The sequence below is a fragment of the Pimephales promelas genome, chromosome 17, assembly GCF_988280905.1.
Source record: "Pimephales promelas chromosome 17, fPimPro1.hap1.1, whole genome shotgun sequence".
NCBI lineage: Eukaryota > Metazoa > Chordata > Actinopteri > Cypriniformes > Leuciscidae > Pimephales > Pimephales promelas.
Window position 1 is genome coordinate 19,609,053 of NC_142785.1, and position 12,577 is coordinate 19,621,629.

A 12,577-nucleotide genomic window follows, 5' to 3' on the forward strand; every position below is an offset into this window, starting at 1 on the left:
ATTAACTTTTCTAACCTGTTGCTGCTTGCCGCTGCTCTATAAAACCTGTTTTTATGCTCATTGTTTCTGGAAACAACGTTTGTTATCAGCCTTTGTGTATGTTAATTGTATAATTGTTCATTATTATCAAATCTTCCTTGCCGATTTTGTTTCTCGAAGACGTTAATAAAACTGATTCTTCCAGGATCATGCGCACGGACTGGAGAGAAGTTACACCGATGTTCCCGAAAAGGTTTGTTGTGGCATTACGTTCGTTTTGTTTGTTAGGCTGCATGTCACTAATGGTACAAATACATATAAAAATCACAACATTTATTATCACTACTCTAAATCCAGTAACGTTTAGTTAGCGGTTTTAATCAGTGAAATGGCTATTGGCATGTGCCAGTTTGGTGGCATATAACTGGCACTGACATTCGTCGTGGACGAATTGTTTTACAGTCTGGTCGTGGAACATACAGTATGTCGCCGTATGCCTATTTTTACAGTCTGGTTGGGGCGTGACACCTCCATAGTAAGAGCTGAACAGCTTGACGTTATTGTGACACAAAATCCTAAATATTAATAGCCTATTCTAGTTAACATTTTTAAATAACAATATATCATGAAATACTAAGTCTCTTATAGCTGTCTTTTGACTAGTCTTTCAGAGAACAAAAAATCCGTAGCTTTTTTTGGGTTAAAAATTAAACTGAGCAAATACATAACCAGCCAGCCAGTGTTCAAAAGTATCTGCTTGCCTTATTACCTCGATCGATTCAAAACGCTAAGCTTAATAATGTTTTTAATTCCAGTGGTAGACTTGCGGGAGATTTGAGCATGTCTTTGCTTCATTACGTCACATCTGTACACATAAAGAAACATTGCGTGTGAGGAGGTGGAGATTTAAAAGTTTCGAATATAATCTCGGAATATTTCGACTTTAATCTCGAAATGCTAGATTTGTTTTTCTTTTACAGATTTTTTTTTTTCTTTTCTACGCTGTGGTTCAAGGCTTCCGTATCTGTCAGTCACTACACCGGACCGGAGTCACTACACTACCCAGCTGCACTACTTCTTGAACTTAAGCCAGCTCCTTGTTTCCAGTCTGTCATTATTGCCAGAACCCGTCTAACGGAGAGCCTTGGCACTTCCTATTAGCCCCGTTGTGTATCATCCTGGTTGCAGTTCCATTAGAATTCCACTGGAGGTGATCGCGGGCGAGAGCAGAATGAATGGGAGTCTATGGGGCTAAACGGCTAAAAGTGTCTCTTTCACCTGCTTGTCGTTAAATTAACATAGCTTTTATTGTTGATTACGCAAGTTCAATATAGATTATAGGCCAAAAGTCGAATGAACGAGTACTTATGTCCTTTTGATTTCTTACAGGTTTGGGTGTTGTTGGCCGGTGTTGTGCCTAATTCCGACCCCCCGGCAAAAGACTACCCCCTTTCGCGTGCACGCGGACAGTACCGTCGTGTTTCCGGTAGATGGCAGTTAAAACACGCAACGTTCGGTTAAACGCTTCACTGATCCCCACTCCAAACGTTCAAATTGAAGAAAATCTGTTATTTTCCTGTAGATGGCAGTATAAACTCAGAAACGTAATTGCTTTTCAACCCTAATCGTAAAGGAAACTGGCACGTCCGTAGCAAATCTCTTTTGATAAACGCTTCGATGGCGTAATTTGTTCCATTTTTTTCTTCTTCTTTTTTTCTTTTCTGCTTAGATGCAAACCAAGCTATGCATCATATTGTCACTTACACCGAAATGTTTATAATATTCCAATAAATTTATGAAATAAAATACATAGCTACACAAGGATTTTGTCTTGGTACTGAAGCTTCCAGTGCACATAATACAACAAGAAACATGATAATAATAAAATATGAAAGTATAAAGACACGATAGGTTTAGTCATAATGAACTTTAACAGATTATGAACATATTTATTTAGTATTTTATAAATAATTTCTTTTCTCTAAGTACACAAACGCTGCCTAAAATGGGTCTGAACACCAACACAAGCAGCAAAACTGTGTGTAAAATGCTACATTTCACACTATTAACATGGACAGATTTAGTTATAAAGGGGGTATTATTTGGGCAGGCCGTTTTTACCCACCTGCCTGGATTATACCCCCCAATTTCTTCTCTCTAAATACCCAAATGCTTCCTAAAATGGGTCTGAACACCAACACAAGCAGCAATACTGTGTGTAAAATGCTATATTTTACTCTATTAACATGGACAGATTCAGTTATAAAGGGGGTATTATTTGGGCAGGCCGTTTTAACCCACCTGCCTGGATTATACCCCCCAATTTCTTCTCTCTAAATACCCAAATGCTTCCTAAAATGGGTCTGAACACCAACACAAGCAATACTGTGTGTAAAATGCTATATTTTACTCTATTAACATGGACAGATTCAGTTATAAAGGGGGTATTATTTGGGCAGGCCGTTTTTACCCACCTGCCTGGATTATACCCCCCAATTTCTTCTATCTAAATACACAAATGGTTCCTAAAATGGGTATGAACACCAACACAAGCAGCAGTACTGTGTGTAAAATGCTATATTTTACTCTATTAACATGGACAGATTCAGTTATAAAGGGGGTATTATTTGGGCAGGCCGTTTTAACCCACTTGCCTGGATTATACCCCCCAATTTCTTCTCTCTAAATACCCAAATGCTTTCTAAAATGGGTCTGAACACCAACACAATCAATACTGTGTGTAAAATGCTATATTTTACTCTATTAACATGGACAGATTTAGTTATAAAGGGGGTATTATTTGGGCAGGCCGTTTTAACCCACTTGCCTGGATTATACCCCCCAATTTCTTCTCTCTAAATACCCAAATGCTTCCTAAAATGGGTCTGAACACCAACACAAGCAGCAATACTGTGTGTAAAATGCTATATTTTACTCTATTAACATGGACAGATTCAGTTATAAAGGGGGTATTATTTGGGCAGGCCGTTTTAACCCACCTGCCTGGATTATACCCCCCAATTTCTTCTATCTAAATACACAAATGGTTCCTAAAATGGGTCTGAACACCAACACAAGCAGCAATACTGTGTGTAAAATGCTATATTTTACTCTATTAACATGGACAGATTCAGTTATAAAGGGGGTATTATTTGGGCAGGCCGTTTTTACCCACTTGCCTGGATTATACCCCCCAATTTCTTCTCTCTAAATACCCAAATGCTTCCTAAAATGGGTCTGAACACCAACACAAGCAATACTGTGTGTAAAATGCTATATTTTACTCTATTAACATGGACAGATTCAGTTATAAAGGGGGTATTATTTGGGCAGGCCGTTTTAACCCACCTGCCTGGATTATACCCCCCAATTTCTTCTCTCTAAATACACAAATGCTGTCCATGTTAATAGAGTGAAAGTAGCATTTTACACACAGTATTGCTTGTGTTGGTGTTCAGACCCATTTTAGGAAGCATTTGGGTATTTAGAGAGAAGAAATTGGGGGGTATAATCCAGGCAAGTGGGTTAAAACGGCCTGCCCAAATAATACCCCCTTTATAACTAAATCTGTCCATGTTAATAGAGTAAAATATAGCATTTTACACACAGTATTGCTTGTGTTGGTGTTCAGACCCATTTTAGGAAGCATTTGGGTATTTAGAGAGAAGAAATTGGGGGGTATATAATCCAGGCAGGTGGGTAAAAACGGCCTGCCCAAATAATACCCCCTTTATAACTAAATCTGTCCATGTTAATAGAGTAAAATATAGCATTTTACACACAGTATTGCTGCTTGTGTTGGTGTTCATACCCATTTTAGGAACCATTTGTGTATTTAGATAGAAGAAATTGGGGGGTATAATCCAGGCAGGTGGGTAAAAACGGCCTGCCCAAATAATACCCCCTTTATAACTGAATCTGTCCATGTTAATAGAGTAAAATATAGCATTTTACACACAGTATTGCTTGTGTTGGTGTTCATACCCATTTTAGGAACCATTTGTGTATTTAGATAGAAGAAATTGGGGGGTATAATCCAGGCAAGTGGGTTAAAACGGCCTGCCCAAATAATACCCCCTTTATAACTGAATCTGTCCATGTTAATAGAGTAAAATATAGCATTTTACACACAGTATTGCTTGTGTTGGTGTTCAGACCCATTTTAGGAAGCATTTGGGTATTTAGAGAGAAGAAATTGGGGGGTATAATCCAGGCAAGTGGGTTAAAACGGCCTGCCCAAATAATACCCCCTTTATAACTGAATCTGTCCATGTTAATAGAGTAAAATATAGCATTTTACACACAGTATTGCTGCTTGTGTTGGTGTTCAGACCCATTTTAGGAACCATTTGTGTATTTAGATAGAAGAAATTGGGGGGTATAATCCAGGCAGGTGGGTAAAAACGGCCTGCCCAAATAATACCCCCTTTATAACTGAATCTGTCCATGTTAATAGAGTAAAATATAGCATTTTACACACAGTATTGCTTGTGTTGGTGTTCAGACCCATTTTAGGAAGCATTTGGGTATTTAGAGAGAAGAAATTGGGGGGTATAATCCAGGCAAGTGGGTAAAAACGGCCTGCCCAAATAATACCCCCTTTATAACTAAATCTGTCCATGTTAATAGAGTAAAATATAGCATTTTACACACAGTATTGCTGCTTGTGTTGGTGTTCAGACCCATTTTAGGAACCATTTGTGTATTTAGATAGAAGAAATTGGGGGGTATAATCCAGGCAGGTGGGTAAAAACGGCCTGCCCAAATAATACCCCCTTTATAACTGAATCTGTCCATGTTAATAGAGTAAAATATAGCATTTTACACACAGTATTGCTTGTGTTGGTGTTCAGACCCATTTTAGGAAGCATTTGGGTATTTAGAGAGAAGAAATTGGGGGGTATAATCCAGGCAGGTGGGTTAAAACGGCCTGCCCAAATAATACCCCCTTTATAACTGAATCTGTCCATGTTAATAGAGTAAAATATAGCATTTTACACACAGTATTGCTGCTTGTGTTGGTGTTCAGACCCATTTTAGGAAGCATTTGGGTATTTAGAGAGAAGAAATTGGGGGGTATAATCCAGGCAGGTGGGTAAAAACGGCCTACCCAAATAATACCCCCTTTATAACTAAATCTGTCCATGTTAATAGAGTAAAATATAGCATTTTACACACAGTATTGCTGCTTGTGTTGGTGTTCATACCCATTTTAGGAACCATTTGTGTATTTAGATAGAAGAAATTGGGGGGTATAATCCAGGCAGGTGGGTAAAAACGGCCTGCCCAAATAATACCCCCTTTATAACTAAATCTGTCCATGTTAATAGTGTGAAATGTAGCATTTTACACACAGTTTTGCTGCTTGTGTTGGTGTTCAGACCCATTTTAGGCAGCGTTTGTGTACTTAGAGAAAAGAAATTATTTATAAAATACTAAATAAATATGTTCATAATCTGTTAAAGTTCATTATGACTAAACCTATCGTGTCTTTATACTTTCATATTTTATTATTATCATGTTTCTTGTTGTATTATGTGCACTGGAAGCTTCAGTACCAAGACAAAATCCTTGTGTATGTATTTTATTTCATAAATTTATTGGAATATTATAAACATTTCGGTGTAAGTGACAATATGATGCATAGCTTGGTTTGCATCTAAGCAGAAAAGAAAAAAAGAAGAAGAAAAAAATGGAACAAATTACGCCATCGAAGCGTTTATCAAAAGAGATTTGCTACGGACGTGCCAGTTTCCTTTACGATTAGGGTTGAAAAGCAATTACGTTTCTGAGTTTATACTGCCATCTACAGGAAAATAACAGATTTTCTTCAATTTGAACGTTTGGAGTGGGGATCAGTGAAGCGTTTAACCGAACGTTGCGTGTTTTAACTGCCATCTACCGGAAACACGACGGTACTGTCCGCGTGCACGCGAAAGGGGGTAGTCTTTTGCCGGGGGGTCGGAATTAGGCACAACACCGGAACACGCTAGAATTCTGCTATTGTGTGACGTCATCACATTTTTGAACGGATTTTTAGAACAGATAAGTGAACTTAAAAATGCAATTTTCTGGTGATTGTATTATCTTAGCCCTCCCTTTTGAATGCAACTTTCAAATTACTTGACAAAAAATTACATCCTGAGAAAAGTGGATTTATGGGGGTGAAACCCCATTGACTCCCATTCATTCTGCACTCGACCGCGAGCGCCCCCGCATGGACAGAGACGTGTTACTGCAGCCAGTCCAGAACCCCAAGCTTGATTAATTTAGGTGTGTCTGGTTATTGTTGCCGTGACTACTGAGGTCAGGCACACCTGGATTAATCAATTTGGCCAATAATGGCAGACAGGAAACAAGGAGCTGGCTTAAGTTCAGGAGTGTCATTGTTCTGTGATAATGTCAGTGGCACACATGCAACTATCCACTGACATGCCTGAATACTGGATGTGCCAATAAGCATGCATCATATGCCATATACTTATTTATTTTCACTATTCATTATCACCACCATAGTAGAATAATATAACTTCTCTTTCAAATGGTTTAAGAAGCCTTCACAATCTTTTCAGAACTGTTTTCTTTTGTAATGCTTTACATTGGTGACTAATAATTTGTTCTGTTGTTGCCTAACATTTAACTTATTTATTAACTTAAATGGCATTTTGGTGGAAAATTGGCTATGGTTAACACACATGATACATTTTTATAATATGGCTTAAGAAACTATGTTTTATTTATCTGCTTGCAAATTGATATTGCATTATTAAAATAATTAAATGTGTATTATAATAAAAATACTCTCAACCAGAATGCCACATTAATACAGTGGGCGAAAAACAGATTGATGCTCATTCATAATGATTCATCTCTCTTTAAATAGAATTCAGAGATAACGTTTTTGGGACAGTGCTGCATGGCAGATAACCACTTTGAGTTTATATTCCTCTGCTTGGTTTAGATTTGGGTCAAAACTGAGAAAGCAACTTCACACAAGTAAGTATCCACAGTATAAAAAGCCAACTGTGTCAGTGTTTTCTATCATCTATCAGCGTGTGTCATCTTTATCTCACAAGCAGAAAGGCTGGCACCCCTCTCAATCCTAATCACATTAACTAAAGTGTCCCCTTCCTTTGTGATTGTTTTAGTGATTTGATTTGTTTTGTTTATTCATTGGATATGTTCCTCAATTAACTGAACTTCATTTATTCTGGTGAACATATCAGCATGATTCCCTTCAGATGCACCTCATTAATCTTATCCAGTTTCTGAGCCCACAATCTCTTTCAGCATCACTCATGCCCTGTCTATACACACAATGTTCTATGTGATTGTCTATCTTGTTTGTCGATTATTATCAAATGGAAAAAAATACTCTTTGTTTATTCAACCTGCTTTTTACATTTTATCCACAACTTGTCTTTTCTTTGGAAAATTATCAGTTATCATAGTGTAGATGGGATGTTTGGTGCCTTAAATGCCGCAAGTTTTATGGAGCAGTCTGTCTGTCTGTCATATGTTGAAAACTAATAGTATTAAATACGTTAAAAAAATGAATGAATAAATATTTACACTAATAAAAAAAAACAAAAAACCTTATAATTTCTATTAAAAAACCCTGAGTTTTAAGGGGCTTTTATTTTGAAGTGTAGTGTGGAGTGCAACTTCTCGAGCTGTTGTTTTCTGTTTCGGTGCTCAATGCTCGCGGTCACGTGTGACAACCTTCTTCAGAATGATTCAAGTTTTCGCTGAATCAACGCCACCAATGGACTTTAGACTGCACGTCAAACGGCGATGAATGATTCTGAACACTAGTCTGCTTCTTACAGCTAAAATGGGGATATTATCTAGAGGCCTGAATGCGTTTTCGAGATATGTGTTGTGCATCTTCAGACAGTTTTCAGTCAAATTAACTTGATTTTGAAGTGCATGTCATAGTAAAGAACTGCCCTTAAATGAACTATCGTCGTCTTTTAATTTTCGCAAGAAGCTCAATCGCTAATAATGTCACTTGTGGAGTCTGATGAAAACACTCCGCTTCTCAGAGGCGATATTACAAGGTAAGTTGTGTGATAATTGCATTTGTAATGACGCCGTCTGGCAGAACTGATCTTGTTTACTTTTATTAATATTCTGACTTTATTTTTAAACTGAAACTATCTGGTTTGACCAGTTAAACTTGTTTATATTGACCGTGCTTCATGTCACAAGGGTATTTTTTGCCACTAATGCACAGATGAGTTGAAATGATACCCGTACAGAAGTTTAGTACCGTGTAGAGAAGATATGCAATCACTTGCATGAGCTGTCGTCCCCCTAATGCATGAAATGATTGTTACTAAATAGGTTAATCATCTCCAGTGTAACGTTATACATTCAAGAAAGAGCTATAATTATGTCATGTCCAACTTCTCCTTTCCTCTTAAAGTGATGGGGATGCAGACAGAAACAGATGGAGGTCCATCAGGGTCATGTACTTTACCATGTTCCTCAGCAGTGTTGGTAAGAAAACAACTCTCTTAGGGCTTGTCCACACGGACACAGTTATTTTTATAACCGGGGCTTTTCCTTCTGCGTTAAAAAAAAAAAAATCCCGTCCACCCCGAAAACGCAATGCATCGAGAGGTGACTTGTGCGGACCATAGGGGTGAGCACTCGAGATGGCCAGGTATCCAAGAATGCATCTCGCGTCAACCAGCAAGCGTCCGCGAAATATCAAAATATACTGTTTTGTTGTCATCAAATGTAATTTTAAGAGTGTTTTATTCGAGAATGTGGTTGTTTAAATCTTAAATATGTGGTTTATTTAGATAGCACCTATTTCAAAAATGTATCTGACGTTTTCGGAGCTCTGACATGCAAGCCTTCACCGGGCGCCCAGCGCTCATCAACCCCGACTGGAACAGCTTTTGCTGGGCTAGAGCTTCTGACGTTTGCCGCTGGCACAGATGTCTCGTCTAGTGGATAAACTTGACGTAATTCGTCTTGTGTAAAAGTCTATCTTTGGTCTCGTCTCGTCTCATTTAACTAGTTTGTTGCATGGTAAAAAAAAAAAATCGTTTTATTGTGTTATTATAAATAAATATTTTTATTTATTTAATTTTTTACATGATCTTCACTATATGAACAATAAAATAAAATCAACTCTTGTCTTTGTTTGTTAAATATCAATAAAAATCAATAATGTTTCATATTTTTAAAATGAAAACAAAAAGATGTTGTTCATTGTGTTCATTTTGTTATTAATATATGGAGTGAAGATAATCATACGCCTGAACCACATGGCCAAATATGTTTAAGTTTTTTGTTTTTTGTTTTAATGAAAAGAGGCAACGTGGTGTTTCATAACAAGTTTCGTTTTAGTTTGGACGAAAAGAGGCAGAGTTGTAGTAGCCAGAGCGTGCTGAGTGACGCGATCAAGTACGCTCTGTTCCATTTGCAGAATAACCGGACTTGCGTCCTCTCGTCCTCGGGAGTTCGTTCTCCTGAGTCGTACTTTGCAAGTCTGAACTACCAACCAAGGACGCAAGTTCGAACTTTGCGTACTTGGTATTGAGAAACGGCTAATGTTGTCTCTGGCTGTGTCCGAAATCTCCCACTACTCACTATGTAGTGAGCTCGCCATTTTGTAGTGCTGTCCGAATTTATAGTGATGATTATTATACCCTATATAGTCCACTCAATGTATCCCAGAATGCATTTTGAAAAGTAGTGTACAACATTGGGGATATTGTAAGTAATCAACTAAAAATAAATAACATTGGCCTAGTGGTTTTTAGATATTTCACTGCAAAAATCCTATATATTGTACATTTAACGGTAGGCTACAAGACACAGGGAAAATATGAAATACAGATGTGCTGTCATTACATTAATAAAAATAATTTAGTAACCTATGCTTGCCTTGTTTTTGAATAAATAAATCAAATTGTGTAAAATACATTACAGAGAAAGTTTTACTCAATCTTTTCCACTGGCCAAATAGTATTTTTTATTTATTTAATGGAAACAGACCTTGCTGTGCATTATTTGCATGAACTATTTTCTCAGACAATCTGTTATTATCATGATAAGCAATTATCTGAAGTTAAAACATTAAAACACAGCATGCCAGAGGAAGCAAAAAGCTTTGCATCCACAACAAATATTTGTATTTATTGAATATAAAAAATGTTATAACTTCTCAGTAATGATTTTTGTGTAGTTGAACTGTTTAACTTCATTAATGAGAATGGCATATTTATATTTATCTTAATATTTATATCAGAAGTAAAAGAGTAATCAGAAGTGTTTCTGTCTAAATGTGACCATAAAGCCATTTAACATCGCCAAACTGCTCCATCTCCAAAATGTTCGTACGGATGGGTCAGAGTTAGCGTGCAGGTGCGCAAATTTTCCCGTCAAGTTTGTTTTTATAAATCAAACTTTAAGTGGCGTACGTCTCTTTAAGGGCCTGTTTTGTGCGTACGCAAAAATGAGGCCCCAGATCAGTTATCGCTGCTGTGCGGTTATGAATATGAATTCTGCTGTCTGTTTCAATGAACATATGTACCGATTCAATTTAGAGTTGAAAACCTGCTGTAACTCAGAAGATGTGCCTGTTATGTCAGGACATGTTGTGTTGTAAACTATGCCTTTTTAAGGGGATCTGTCTGTACATTTAGTATACATCTATCTTATTTAGTTTATAAATCAATGTTATTCACATTAGTTGTGTAGTACAAAGTACTAATTAAGTGACACGTAATATATTAAGTGATTTGCAATGTTCTTTTTTTTAGGTTTTACGATTGTCATCACTTCCATTTGGCCCTATCTGAAGAAAGTAAGTATACTTGCATTTACACATTCAATGTATACATTGTACTCTGTACTCAAGCTATAGATTTTATAATTTCATGCATTAATTATTGGGAATCAAACCCATGGCTTTGGTCTTTCTAGAAACTTCTGTTCAATCTGTTCGAAGTATTTCCTGAGTGATGTGTGAACATTCATTAGCATGGGAATTCTAAAGTTTTCTCTGTACAATATTTGATAACTTGAATTATGCTTGATTTGATAACTAGAAGTGAAAAGGGGAAGTAGTTATATGTGCATTTCTAAGAAATGCCAAAGAATCAACTAAAACCTGTTTGAATATTTAAATCTAGCAATTCCCCTGAGAATCTTCTAAAACAACCTGTTGAGGTTTAAATTCTGTAATTGAATATACGTAAATAGGACATGTGTTCCTGTTTTCAAAAGTGTCCTTACTCCTTTGTGTAGACTTTGCAGAAGTGTGAACACTTGAACACGTGAGCTAGGGTTATTAATAAAAATGTAATTTAAAGCACAAGTTCTCAGATTTTCAACCTGCTTTATATTGTTATAATATCAGTAATATATGTTAATTAACAATTTACTCTTTCTTTGTGTTACCTACACCAAGAAATGCCTGTTTATTTGTCAACAAAAGATGCAAAGCGTGTATTTAGCTGCTCCCTACAATGCTCTGGATCTTTCACTGAAAACTGAAAATGACTCTTTCCTGCCAAATGTTTACTTTTTAAATTGTTGCACCGTTAACTAAATACAAAGTCGACTATTTCCGTCTCAAGCGAGGTGGGATTTGACTCTGGGTAAGCCTTCCCAAAAGGAGCAGACTGGGAGTGGCCTGCAAATGTTACTGTTGTGCTGTGTAGATGCAATTTGGCAGTTATAGTTTTATTCTTGTTAGTGGCTTGTTAGTCTGTTACTGTCTTGTAAGTCCATCAATCATGTGTGTGTGTGTTTCAATTTTTTTTTTTTTTAGATTGATGACAGTGCAGATGCCAGTTTCTTGGGATGGCTGGTTGCTGCATATAGTTTGGGTCAGATGGTGGCCTCACCCCTCTTTGGATTATGGTCCAATCACAGGCCTCGGCGAGAGCCTTTAGTCTGCTCTATATTGATCAACATCTCTGCTAACATTTACTACGCCTATGTCTACCTTCTTCCCTCACACAACAAAATTCACATGCTTTTGTCCCGCACATTTGTGGGCATTGGAGCAGGTAAATAAATAAATAAAACACACACGCACACACATAGTACCTGTCAAAAGTTTTGAAACATTACAATTTTTTAATTTTTGAAAGAATTCTCTTCTTTATTTAACCAAAAATACAGTAGAAATTAGCCTGGTTACAACCAGACCATTCTCAGTTGTAAGTGAGTTATGGTCTGGCAAAGCGTCATAGACAAATCATTTTCAGAGGGGCGTCACCAACGGATGTCGCGGATAGACCTAAAACCAATCAGAGCGATGAAGGTGATGACGTATGCAGAGCGGGGGGAGAAACATCTCCGAGTGTTGTTCTTTGCTTGGTTTTTAACAAAAAGGAAATATTTAAACGCTTAACACAGATGCGATAGCTGATTCGAGCGAGTGATGTTCGACGGCGGCATCCATCTTTGTAATGTAGGCTACAAAATCTGCTTCAAAATCCCAGGGCTGTTGTCATCGTGTAAAGCCCGCCCCAACGTTTCTGATTGGTGCCTCGATTTCGACGGATTGGAAACGGGCTTGAATGAGCTCTTTGCCAGAGCAAATCTAAATTTGGCGGAACTTGTCTGG

At 37.3% G+C, this 12,577-nt stretch overlaps 1 protein-coding gene across 4 annotated transcripts in view; it reads left to right on the top strand.

Moving 5' to 3' along the window:
• The window catches only part of mfsd8 (major facilitator superfamily domain containing 8), an 18,287-nt gene continuing 5,710 nt past the window's right edge, over nucleotides 1-12,577 (top strand). Inside the window, exons 1-6 of one of the 4 annotated variants that reach the window (XM_039661333.2) lie at nucleotides 1-96; nucleotides 185-232; nucleotides 6,941-6,975; nucleotides 8,408-8,481; nucleotides 10,761-10,804; nucleotides 11,774-12,014. In XM_039661333.2, the coding sequence (XP_039517267.2) occupies nucleotides 8,451-8,481; nucleotides 10,761-10,804; nucleotides 11,774-12,014 (316 nt within the window). In that variant the 5' untranslated portion in view covers nucleotides 1-96; nucleotides 185-232; nucleotides 6,941-6,975; nucleotides 8,408-8,450. Of the gene's footprint in view, nucleotides 97-184; nucleotides 233-6,862; nucleotides 6,976-7,006; nucleotides 8,040-8,407; nucleotides 8,482-10,760; nucleotides 10,805-11,773; nucleotides 12,015-12,577 lie in introns of those variants that run through there. The other 3 variants (XM_039661334.2, XM_039661332.2, XM_089122083.1) reach the window with 3 other exon arrangements.